The 13,355-nt window shown below is 35.6% G+C and overlaps 1 protein-coding gene across 1 annotated transcript in view; it reads left to right on the top strand.

The window, feature by feature from the left end:
- CRIM1 (cysteine rich transmembrane BMP regulator 1) overlaps window positions 1-13,355 on the top strand; it is a 173,960-nt gene that overhangs the window by 134,733 nt on the left and 25,872 nt on the right. The window contains exon 8 of the mRNA XM_084203268.1: window positions 3,630-3,758. Within this exon, the coding sequence (XP_084059394.1) occupies window positions 3,630-3,758 (129 nt within the window). The remainder of the gene's footprint in view (window positions 1-3,629; window positions 3,759-13,355) is intronic.

The raw sequence follows: 13,355 nt of genomic DNA, 5'->3' as shown, positions 1-13,355 counted from the left end.
TTCAGCAGAGAAAGTAACAGAGAGGATATATGGGAACAGGGTGTTCTAGTAGGAATCTGCCTTTATATATAAGCACTTGGCATCAGCAAAATCTGTGCTCCATTAAATAATCCATTGTTTTCATCCAGACTCTCTTCAATCCCCTTCTCTTTATTTCCTTCTCTCTTTCTTTCTATGGTAGGGTTGTATTGTTGGTAAAGCACACAGGCAGAAACAGCACCCCTTTTTCCCACCCATTGTCTGTGCATTTGTGCACTGGATCTTTCTTCAGCCGTTCCTACCCAGAGCAGCAGTGAAAGCCCAGTTCAGATCGTGTGGTGGTACATGCTTTTTCAAGCTTAGCTACTGCTTGCCTATTCAAATAGCCAGAAGTCTGGTAGAGCAGATCTGGCTTTATTTGTTGAGTCTTGTCTAGTGAAGTGAAAAGGCCTGATTTTTTTTTTTTTTCCTGGCTGCATTTTTGCACATGTGGGGGTAGGGAATGAAATTATTTCTTTTGTCCTCTGTTTGCAGCTCATTGAGAAGCAGGCATGCATATAAAATTACTGTATCTCAGGGCTTACCTTTAGGGAGAGAAGGGAAAAAAAAACAGATTTGTAAGCTTGACTGAAAACAGTGAGGATGCTGAAAGTAGGGCCAAAAATGGAAGGTAACAGAATAATAAAACACAATGAATAGAGGATGAACAAAAACTTTTCAAATTAATATAACAACCATTTAATTTCATCCTTTATAAGAAATACCATATTACTGCATCTATCAAAGGCACAAAAATTGTGTCCATGTGTCCAAGGCAAAGGAGCATCAAAATACAGATGTTTAGTTTTGGAAAGTCACCAAAAATTATACAACAGACAGATAGATAGATATATAAAATTATGGATGGTTTCCCTAGATGTTAAGTTACACCTGCAATTATAGGGAAGTTATCTGGAGGAGTAGACTTTAATGATAGGGAGTAAAACACAGTCCTCTTTCTCTCTAGCTTTAGTTTACACCCAAGTGGATCAATGAATACTAACTAACCTGCAGCTCAACTTTCAGTAAGGTTTTTTTGCTTTTTTTTATCGACATGTTTTACCTCACACCTGCAGTCAGATGGTAAAACAGTCTCCTGCAATTCTCTGGCTTGTGTTATTGTCAGTGAACTTTGCTCTGGGCAGCAGTAATGATTCATATGATTTGTACTGGTTTTAGCTACCTGTGAGTACAAGATTCCTGTGGCCTTTTTGTCAATTGAAGTGTAAGGTTTGGGGGGGCTGAGCAGTGACCTGACTGTAGCTTCAGGGTAGCTCTTGCATTCTGGCCTTTTGCATGTTTAGGATATTTCAGTTAGAGAATGGAGCGATGCTAAAAATCAGTTTGGTTGCAGAACTAGTTTATATACTCAGAGGCCTATACAGCCAGGATTAATTAATGGAGTTTACCATGTTATTGGTGTATATTGCTATACAGCAATATGGTCATGATTCCTAAACTAATGGCTTGGTGAAGTTGCAAATGTTAAGTGTTAGACATGAATACTTTAGTCAGATACTTTATTAAGTGAATTTGAAAAGAACTACAGAGAGTTCATTTAGACTAAAAGAACTGTAGCTTGAAAATCCATGGATTTTGAAATAGTTTGCTCATTTTGGCTATTCTTCTACACTGCACGTGCAAACTCAGAGCTGTGAAATGAAGACTTGATGGAAACCAATCCTTTGATCTCCAAACTTGCTATTTATATTAAATCCCTACCAATTAAAAAAAAAAGAAAAAATAATTTAGATAATTGGGGGATCTAGAGAGACATGATGCCATTATGCAGACTTCATTTGTGCATGAACAAAGCTGTTGTTACTGTTCTATATATTTTGAAGTGTATTGCTACTTTTCTAAGAGAAATTATACAAGCAAGAGAATTTGAGTGTTACTCAGCAAGTGCATAATCTGAACCATGACCTCTGAGATGAGTTTGAAGTAATCTAACTTAATTATAGTGTCTTTACTGCAGTTTTTTCATTCCAAACTCTAGTTAGCTGACCTAATTTTAAAAGGATTAAAAACGTTCATTGCCTGCATAAACTGTTGTGCTGGGAAGAGCAAGGCTGGAGAGAAGCTATGAAAGCTGAAAATTGTGAAAGACAATGAAAGCAGAAAAGTTCATTCTTGTAATAGGATAATTTTCAGTTGACTGGAAGGCATGGGTGCAAAAGCTGTGGGCTGGAACGTAGCCAATAGGCACAGAAATCAGTATTTTGTTGAACAGTGATACTTCTAACAACTTAATCTACAGTGAGTAATATTTTACCCTTACTTTGAAAGTAAAGATTAGCTGCCTATGGGCAAAACCAGCAAAATTTGTGGTCTGAGGATGAAAGATGGCAACATGTGGCCACCCCCACTCCATATAATTTCTCCGTATTTTCACAATTGATCACTTTAGATATGGAAGGCTTTTTAAACTTAATTTTGTATAAATCTTCATTTTTTGAGATGGAAAAACAGAGTACACTTAAACAGTTGAGGCTGTTAAAGTGTACTCCGTTTTTCCATCTCAAAAAATGAAGATTTATACAAAATTCACAGTTCAGGTTTATACAAAATTCAGATTTATACAAAGTTCACAGTTCTTTAAATCAGGCAGTTTTTGTTTCCTGAATATTTTGTATATTGTTAATAATGCTCATAACTATGAACTCACTGGTTCTTCAGTGCCTGAGCTCTATGAAAAACACAAAATAGTCTCAGAGAGCAAAAAATTGTTCAAGAAAAGATAGGTATTGCTTTCCTCCTGAATCCTGTTTTATGATGGTCATTTTGAGGTTTCTTGTTATCTCTGTAAGTGTCTGGATTTTTTTTTCTAAGAACTTTCTATACTAGAGCATGTTATTATTTCTGTCTACCCTATGTATCAAAACAAATTTCATACTCCAGCATATTTAAATGGTGTCAAAAAGTAAGTATTATACTGTCAATAAATAATTTACAATCGACAATAATCTCCTCAACCTCAGAAAGCATAATCTGGGACTGCAAAGTAGAGTGTAAAAAGTGATGTTTTTAATAGATAACCATGATAAATGCTCTCCAGAGATCTTTCACATGCAGTGCATCTTACATTCCCTTTTGGTATTCAGAGTCTCTTCTGCTGTAAATTTCAGCAGATGTGATGTTATTCATATGGAGAAAGGTTTGACTTCTGAGTTACATGTTTGATGTGCAGCTTAGTAGTATCAATCAATTCAGTTTTAGAGAAACTGTTCAGTTTCTAAAGGAAAAAAATCTGCATGAAATTTTGATTAAACACTTCTGGAGAAAAGTGGGCAAAATAAGTATTTTGCTTTTAGTTTGAAACTGTATGAGCAGAAAAGCTGATTTCATAGTGAACAAAAAACAAAAAGTGGTAATTCTTTTCTGTTTAGATACGTCAAAAATTTTCTGCAGCTTCATGCTGTATTTGTTGACTGTACATTTGAAACAAAGTCTGTTTATTGAATTTTTTCTAAAGTACCCAGAATATTAATCAGAAACAAAAGTAATTAAAATTACTCTCTTTACTGTTACATTGTATATGGATTTTTGTGAACTTAATTAAAATATGCAAGAGTCTTAAATTTATGTGGTTTTTTGTTTCTTACCCCCAGAACCAACGTATATCACAATAGGTCCACCCACCTGTGAGGCTTTGGTGAACTGCACTTTGACTGAAAAAGACTGTATCTATAGCTTCAAACTGGACCAAAATGGTTGTCGCATTTGTCAGTGCAAAACTAGTGAGTATGCAGAAATACGGTGGCTTCTACCTTTTCTACCAAATTGTATGTGAAAATGGTAGTATGCTGGTTTTTTCCATTCATAATGTTGATTATATGTTGTGTTGGTATATGGGTGCCTTATAGCTGTTCATCTTTAAAGAACTGGCTCCTGATTTCTGACATTTCTTGCTTGCTTAAAATTTTGTTGTTGTGTTTTTTGTTTTGAGGAAAATTGTGTTTTGAGGAAAATGTACAGTGCTTGACTTTTGAGGTAAAAAAAACCAGCTGGCTAAAAAAGGTAATAATTTGGAACATAATATTCATATAGACTTTGAGAAGTCTTATGAGAATTCCACATTTCATTTTCCTCTGTTTACAGAATTTTAAGAGCATCTAGGTTTCTGCACTTCAAAAACTCCTATTGCTAAACAGCCTATTTTGAACTTAGCTTTTTTCGTCAAAATTTAGCTTTTGAGGAATAAATGTTTGAAAATTATATGCTTGGGAGTGGGTGTTTGTATATATGCAAGTGTATCCATATTTATGTTTATTTCTATAACATATTCTTGTATTTATTTTATATACATATAGTATTTTAGTTAGCATTTTTTCAGGCTTTAACATCTATTTCTTCCCAAAGGAAAAACATTGTGCCTTGTGAGAACTTTGTGTGTTTCAAGAAAAACTTTTTTTCTCTATGTGTTTCCTTGAGACTTCAGTGTTTACAGGTGAAATATAAATCTATATCAGGCTGGTTTTTGGAACTGGCCAACAAAGGACCCCTGTGGAGTACTGGTCTCAGCTGCAGGATACATCTCTGTGGCTGCCAGCCCAACCTAGGAGCAGGTTTAAACTCTCCTTGTAATGTAATTGTAGTTTTTCAGCTTTCTTGCAGCCTCTAAGGCTTCCACAACCAAAGTATTACTTTGTTCCTCTTCTTTTGGTTTCAGTCCACTCATTCTCAGCCACTTTCTAAACCAATATGACCAATATGTAGGGGTCCCAAGTAGAAATGGTCAAAATAAAATTCTTAAGTAGTACAAACTGAAAAGCTTTAGGAATGGATTTGTGTTAGAGAGGACATCTTAACAAAAGGAAATATATGGCAAGAAATAATATCTTTGGAAGGATATTCGTGGAAGGATGACTTTCCTTAGGTTACATCCAAGCTATTGCATACTTGCCTAACTTCATTCTTCCTAAGGAAAACATTAGAAATGTTAAGGTGTGTTTTTAATGTTGGAATTTGATTTTCCTTCTCCTTCTGTTATTATTAAAATAATTGGAGAGTTTGACACAAACAAGAAGATGGACATTCATGACAAGTTTCATCATCTGTGCCTGTGTGTGCAGCCCTTCCCTCCAGTTTGGCACACTGGAAACACACCACTCCAAAGGATGACTTCTTTTGTCCTAGGTTACCAGGCTGCATATGGAGACAAACCACATCTCAGGATGTTCTTGGATAGAGTATTTCTGATTAAATAGTGCATAAGAACCTATTCAGGGGAATTTTTCTCTTGCCAGATTTGCTTGAAATTTTCTTCATTTTACTGTAGCAAATTGTCTGAAGCAAAGTTAATAGCATCATTTATCATCTCTTTCTTTTTTTTTCAGTTAAATAATGTGACAAGTAGATTGCTTAAAAATCTCAGTCATTAGAAAGAGGAGACCTTTATTTGCTAAGGAAGTGAAGAAAAATAACAGCTTGGAAATCTTCATCATTTGGTGGTTATCAATCAAAATGACAGAAATTGAATTTTTCTGTCAAGTAATGTGTGTTGCTTGCAAGGTTCTCCTCTGGACAAAAGAGTGTTTGAGAAATGAGAAGAGAGGAGTCTTAGGTCAGATATGCTGAAAATGTACTGTGCTAGCTCTCTGTGTTTTTGAGATCCTGTGTACTTTATTGTCCAAACCCATTCAGTTGCATCTTGGTTCTCTTAAGAACATGTATTTTCTTTAGCTCGTGCAGACTCATGTGGACTTTTGAGAACATCATTGTCTTTATACTGCATCCACTTGCTTTTTGCTGGTCTGAGCTGCTCAACAGAGTCCAATTTAACTGCCTCAGTAAGGAAGCTCCTGTGCCCACACTAACATTTGAAGTCATCATATCCTAATTCTATTAATCTATTTCCAATAAAGTTTCATTTTTTGTTAATTTATCTTTAGATAGCTCTGCTGAAGGTTGGTTATACTTCAGTTATTTCAGCCAAAATAAAAACAAAATTATAAAGTGGAAGAACATAGTGAAGGTGTAATTTGTTCTTCTTTATTACCTGCATTTACATTCATGCTACCAGAAATAAGTACAACAGATTTATTTGGAATGATTATGTAAGTACAGTATAATGAAATTCATTAGGTGCTACATTGTAATTTAGTTTCAAGTCCTATCCCACCTTGTTCAAGCCAGAATGAGAAGGAAGAGAGAAGCAAATCAAAACATTTCTAGGATATTATTTTAATAGAAGTAGTTTACTTTGTCTTTTATCCTTCTTTTCATTTCTGCAGTGAATGCAAAAACATGCTGTAGCATCATGCAGTGAAAACATACATGCTGTAAAGTAAAACAAAACATTTTTTAAAAGTAGCAGAGCCAAATCATAGTTGTAAGAGAAGGGAGAAAAAAGAAAATCACTGAGCAGAGCATAGACTTATATGGGAAGAAAGTTCAGTAAGTACACATGGAACCACAAATGATATGAGGGAGAAAGAATGATCATACTGACCAGTAGCATCTAGAAGCCAAAGCAGCACTACATAGCAATAAAAGGTAAAAAGTAAAATCCAGAATCTAGGAAGAACTGCTGCAGAATACCAAGAATAAAACTAAAACAAGTAGGACAAACAGGAAAGGCATTACCAAAAAAAAAAGAAGGAAAAGAAAGGATGGTATAAGACGATACAAGAGCAAAACACAAACAGGAAAAGGCAAGTAAGAAAAAAATTGTAGTGTGCAGCAATTGCTCTTGTGTTTGGAGTGTCTGGGCCTTTGCTTTCATTGGGAGAACTGGAGTGGAATGAAGTCTCTAGGAAGACAAATCCATTCAGAGGAGTCCTTGTGGAAGACCAGTGGTCTCCTGTTTGTGAGGCAGGACTCTTCTTTCCCCAGTGAAGACTATTGGCAGGATTAACAATGCCTGCTGATTGAAGTAACGTAGGATTTAAAATCTGATTGGTAGTTGCTGCTGCACACAGTCGTTCTTCAGCAACCGTCTGCAATGTCGGCCTTGTCTGTTCCCTCCATTAGTTTCAAGGGGAAAAAAAACCCTTTAAAATCTCTCCTGTGATTGAGACTAGTATTTCACCCCAAATGAATTGAACATTAGAATATATTCAGGATATAACTGTGAGCATGTATGAGTTTATTTTTTTTTTTAACATTTCAAATCTTACTAAAATGAAATTAAATTAGAGTGTTGCTGTTAATTTAAAAATTGTTTGCATCATTTAGAAGGTTTATCTTAGCGGTTTCAAGATGCAACTGTCATCCAGTTTCATTAATTTCAGATTCCTTATGGAGAGATGCAACTGAAGAAGGCTGAGATGAGTCATTTTCCCTGCATATTATAATGCATCATCTTGCACTTTGTGTCATGGTCTCTTTTGTCTGTCAAAGCAAGTCATGCAATCACTATTCAAAAATAAGAAATCTTGGTATATTATGTGTTTGCACAGTCCCCTCAACATGAAACCACCTTCTCCCCAAAACACATCCTATGGATACACGCAGAAATAACTTTGGAAGTGTTCATACCTCTTCCTTTAATGCGGACAACATGTTTTCTACCATGGAGTTAAAAGGAGACATTATCATTCAGTCTATACTAGCACACACCAGAGCCATTGTCCTCAATATTCTGGCAAGTCACACCATTTCCCTTTACAGCTGACAAAGCAGAGTGAAATTCCAGCATGGACTTTGGGATTGGCAGTTTGGGTCTTTATTAAGTTGCACAGGCATTCAAAGCAGGATTGGTAGGTTTGAGAAAACCTAGGTAGGTTTATCTACAGGCTGGCTGTAAATAGCAACAGTTAAAGCTCTGAAAAAGCATAGGGACTGATGATGGGAAAAAGCCTGAGAAAACCTTGCAGGGACTGCAGTGAGAGAACACATCTCAATTCCTCATTTTTGTGTGTTAATTCTTCAATAGTTAGAGTCCTAACCTTTCAATGTTATCGCCAAAATTTGAATATTTCATTCCTGTATTTCTGTATGTAGTCCATACTGAGGGATGTGTGTTCTCAACACTTAAATTCTCTGTGTTAATTTCTCCCATTTAAATAAACTTATTTTGTTTTCATTTCTATGTCAAACTGAGGTCAGACAGTAATTGCATACTAATCACACAAAATGTACTTCAGGCAATGCAAAATTCCTGGAAATAGTAGAGTAAAATATAAATTAGGTAACACTTTTCTGTTTTAGTAGCAATTGTCTCCCAGTGTTACTTTCATTTCACAACAAGTTCCATGGAAAATAAAAGTTATAAAATAAAAATCCAGGTAATCTCTCTTAGTGCGGAGGAGAGCACATATTAGATTTTTGAGTAATTCTGTAAGAGAGAAAAAGGATGTCTTATTATCCTTCTGCAGTGATATAAAAGGGAATAGCTATTGCAGGCAAGACTTCCGTCAAGGAAATACAACCACAGAAAAATTAGAATGAAGGAAGTTTCCTAAAAATTTAAGGCTCAGATCAGGGAAAAAAAGTACATGTTCTTGTAGAACAAAAGTAGTAACTAAGCACATGTGCAAGATGTGGAAGTGCTCCCTGAAGAGGATGGAATCATGATGAACAACTCATGCCAAATAAATATTATCTGTATTGTCACTAGAATGAGTCTTTGGCAGGATCTCTGAAGATTACAATATATTGGAGTTAGTGCTTGCAATATATTTAGTGCAACTGTAGCAGATAAGAATTTCACTTGGCTTGCCTTGTGAAAATAAAAGAAAATCAGTGTGCTTGAAGCTTGATCATTATACAGTAATTCCACCTTTGAGATAGCACTGCTACAATTTCATTTTCATGAATTCATGTGTTGTATGCGAATCCTAGATTTTTTTAGAGCACATATCCAAGTGGTTAATTTGCCTCAACGGACTCACAAGATGATTTATTTAAACAGGGTTTTCTAGCATCACAGCGCCCAGTCCCTTCATTTTTTTTCCAGCTTTTGTGAATCATGATTTAAGTCTAACAAAAGGAGGGAGGGTTAGTGTGGATCTGTGGAGGCAATATATTCAGAGAATTCCAGTTACTGTTAAGTAACCTAGTTTTCTCCTTCATAAATTTGCCTCCCCAGATCCCCACCCCCGAAGATTAAGCAGCAGTAGCAATCCACACCGAGAGGACGGCTGAGGAGTGCTTAATTGTAAAGGTACTGTGAAACAGTTCTCCTGATATGATCTGTCCTCAGCATCAAGAAAATAATACTGGTGAAGGTATGTAGCTAGCTTTGTGTAGCCATGCTACAAATTTGTAAAATGGACACCAGCCTAAGCCAAGTTGAAATACTGACATAATTCTTGTCATGTATCTATTCATATTCTCTGGCAATTATTTTTTTCATCTGTGAATTACTGGACTGAAAACTTAAAGTATTTGAACATACAATGCATTTTCAAAACTTTTTAGAGTAAGGTGATTTTCAGTCGTTATGATACAAATATCAGTGTGTCCATATGTTAAATTATATTTTGGAAAAACATAAATATCCCAGTTTAAGAACCTAGAGCTTTAAGAGCCTAGAGCTTTTTGAATACCATACATATGCTAGAAAAAAGAATGTTTATGTTTTTTTTAAAAAGAGAGCTGGAATTACAATCAATTAATTAGAAATTCAAGCCGAAGACCCTTTTTAGATCTAACATGCAATTCATGGAATTGAATTTTGTCTACTTTTAGAGGGTTTTTTTGGCCAATATTTTATAACACTCCAAATATTCATAGGTTCATGTGAGGTAGGGATGTGTGCACTCTGAAATCAGGAATAAATCATGCATACAATAGTTTGAATTCAGGACAAAGACCTGTGGTTCCTGTTGAGATGCATTGGCCCTGAGATGCCATGCCTGAGAAGGAGAGGTTGCGTTGTATCTGAAATATTCCACTGCTAAGTTAATGCAGACCCAATGCAGACCTTGCTAACATATCATGGGGCAGAATGTTTTTGTTATCCTTTTTGCAAGGTGGGACCTCAACTGTAGTGGGTCATGTCAGTTTACATGGTCATTTTTGAACATGCTTTTCTTTCCTTCAGCAGCCAGTTTTACTCAGCTTTACAGATATCAGACAAACTTTTAAAACTAGAGTTGAGAATAAGATACTTACTGGAAAGAGTTTTAAAACACCAGATAGTTTGTGTGCAGAATGTTCACCATATCTTGGTAATTATCAGTTCTCAAGACTTTTTTCTACAGTGTTGTCCCATCCTCCATATCCCAAAGAGATTCCTCTTAAACTGTGTAATGCTCTTTTGACACTCTCCATTTCTGTTTTATTATAGTCTGCATGTATGAAAGGGTTTGTAAGTGTGTGGCGAAAGTGGAGAAAGAAATCACTATATTTAAAAGGAGTTTATGGACAATGGTGACCAGGCTTAAATACCTCACCAATATCTGCTTGTTAATAATTCACAAACGGGTTTTTTGGAAGACTGATTCATCTTCAGCTGTTCTTTCTGCTTGTATTTGTCCAACAGCATCACATTAAATTGATCTAAATGAATCCAATAATTTGAAATTTCCATATGCAAGTCAGCATATAATGTATTTAATTGTATCAAACTACAGAAAAAAGGATTTGCTAGTACTGCAGTCTTTAGAGGACTCAAAGTCTGTAAGCAATAGCTTTTGCCAGTGTGGTGAGGACTAGTGAAGACTGTGACTAGACTGTGAACTACCAGCTGGACCTGTTGTTAACTGGCTTTGCTGCTGCTTTTGCAGTCCTGGTTGCATGTGGCAGTGAAAATTGCATGGTCTTGTTGTGTGGGTGGGATTCACTGCTGTAAGTACTCAGTGCTTGTTAGTCCTCAAGTGTTAGTTCTAAGCAGGAGGACTATTTAATAGCATCATTGGTTCAGGACAAACAACTTTTCCATGTTTAGGGTCCTAGCCTTCTACTGTACTTGATTCTCTCAGCATTTTATGTAATATTTCAGCTAATGTCACATTAAAAAGCTAAGTATTTGTTGTAAAAATACAGTTCTATGAGCCTGAGACACTGAGGAACACATTCATCTTTTCTTAAAGTCATAGCTCATCAGTATCATTCTGGAATCATCCAATATCCTCCATCAGACTCTGAGCTTGTCATGCAAATTGTTTTCTGGTTCATGTTTTATAAGAAAAATTAATGAACATGTTTCTACTCACCGTGTAGAACTCTACTCTCAATCCAGATATTTCCCTAAGCAATACGAGAGATGTTTTCCCTTTAATTAATTTCCTGTTCATTTTGTTCCTGTTTTAGTCTTCTACTTCCTATCTAACCATCAGTTTAGTTCCCTATGTGATGTCACTATAACTAATCAGTCACAAAACCCAAAAAAAGAGCTTTTACTTTGTGATCAGAAGCTTAATCCCATTCTGATAGAGTTGCAGTGACGTGCAAGTGCATAATGCAGTTCTGTCAAACTCTGAATAGTAGTTTTCTTCTGCATTAGCTTTTAAAATGTTTGCTATATCCTCATTTCAGCCTGTCTGGTTGCCCTAACACACTTTTGAAGCCGTTATTAGACCAGGTAGGGCTGGATTTCTTCTCTGCAAATGCATTAGTGATTTGGGATTCAGTTTCCTCATGAAATTTATCTAAGCAGAGGTGGAAAACACCCTCAAACAAATACTCTCCTAACATTTTTTCATAATAGAGTTCCACAGTTCATTGCAGGTTGACTTTCATGAACTAGTTAACTAGTTCTCCTTGTTCCTTAGTTTGTGTCACTTGAAATGTAAAACCTTAGCAAAAATTCTGGTTTTACCTATCTTTTCATAATGAATTAGTCATTATTTTAGTAGTGATAAATTTAAAGCAATAGCTAAGGCTACAGAAAAATTGTCGGGATAACAATTGTACACACTGAATTTGATCCACATATGAGTATTTAGGTTTGCAATCTTTTCAATCTTTTTCTCATCTTTCTTTCTCTGATAGCTGTGCTTTGCTTTGTGACATTGGTGATTCACATAATTTTCTGAAAAAAGTACCTGGCTTAAAAGGCTGGACTGTGCTTTTCATCAGGCCTGTGCAGCAAACAAACTCTGTACCAGACGGTACTTCATTTAGAGACTGCCTGCTGTTGTCATGTTTTTAATAATGTTCTAATAGGAGACATTTAGGTGATTAGATGCAAATTCAGAAAGCAGACCAGAATTCACATCCTTAGTTTCATGACACTACATTTCTTCACAGAATTTTTCTTCAAAAACTATTTAAAATCTATTTCCACAGTTTGTACTGTCATACTATCAGAAATTTAAGTGCAATAACATGTTAATTTCAGTAAAGAGCACCTTAGCAGAATTTAATTTTCAGCATCTTATTAGACTGTGAGCAGAGGTCTGTGTAGATTATTCTGATCACCTCATACAGAACATTGACATAACACTACAAAGTCTATACATTAACAGTTGTCTGCACTGGCTTTAGCAAACTTTCCCTTTATGATTGACATAGCCAGACTTTTGATGATTTCTCATATGCTCTTTACTGTCTGTTCCTGGGAGGCAATGGTGATTATTAGTCACCCACCTCAAGGCTCTGAAGAGCTTTTCTTTCTTGGCCACTTACAAAGCGAAAATTCTTTTGAGGATAACTCACTATGTAAAGGATTAAGCAAGGAGGATATTGCTTCAAGACTGGATCTCCTAGTTAGTATGTCAGCTGACTATTTGAGTTTTAAGTATATTTAACATCATAAGCTACTTGGGATGAGGCACTCGGGATGTCTTCCTGCTTTGTAGCACTGCCCTTAGACACCCTGAGCCTTTTAATAAAGGATATTAACTTTACATGTAGCAAACTTTTTTTGTCTCTGAAAAGCAGTTTCACTAGCCAAATAAGAGCAGAATAGAAGACTGAAAACAAAGTATTCAGCTGTGGGACTCATTATTTTGGCACCTTCTATAACTTCATGGTCAAACCTGGATGTTGTATTTTAATAGCTCTCCTTAACAGATAATCTGGAGACAAATAAGATAGAGAAATATGCCAAGTAAAAAAAAAAAAGTTCTTTTTTTTCCTAGTTCTTTTTTAGATTTCTTTTTTAATTGTTATTTCCAGCTCTTCCTTTTACTTTTTTAAAATACCTGTTTATTCCTCCCATGCCTTTGCATATGTACCTTCTTTTTTCTTCACTTGTCTTCATGATCCTGCTGTTTATAGACAACCATGTAAACATTTCATTTCCCTGACAAAGTATGCTTCAGAAAAGGAATGGTTCTGCTCGGTTCAACCTGTGCATTTCCAGTTTATTCACTGCTCAGATCAGTTCTGAGCATCTGCAGGAGATGATCATAACTTACATTATATCAAAGGTCATAACTTCACTCAATTCTTTTTGGAGATATTCTTCTGTGCATCCTATCCTTCTCTGTACATTCTTTATA

This window comes from Fringilla coelebs (genome assembly GCF_963513975.1).
Source record: "Fringilla coelebs genome assembly, chromosome: 3".
NCBI classification, from domain to species: domain Eukaryota; kingdom Metazoa; phylum Chordata; class Aves; order Passeriformes; family Fringillidae; genus Fringilla; species Fringilla coelebs.
Note: the sequence above shows the minus strand (reverse complement) of the source record. Positions and strands in the feature narration are given on the sequence as shown.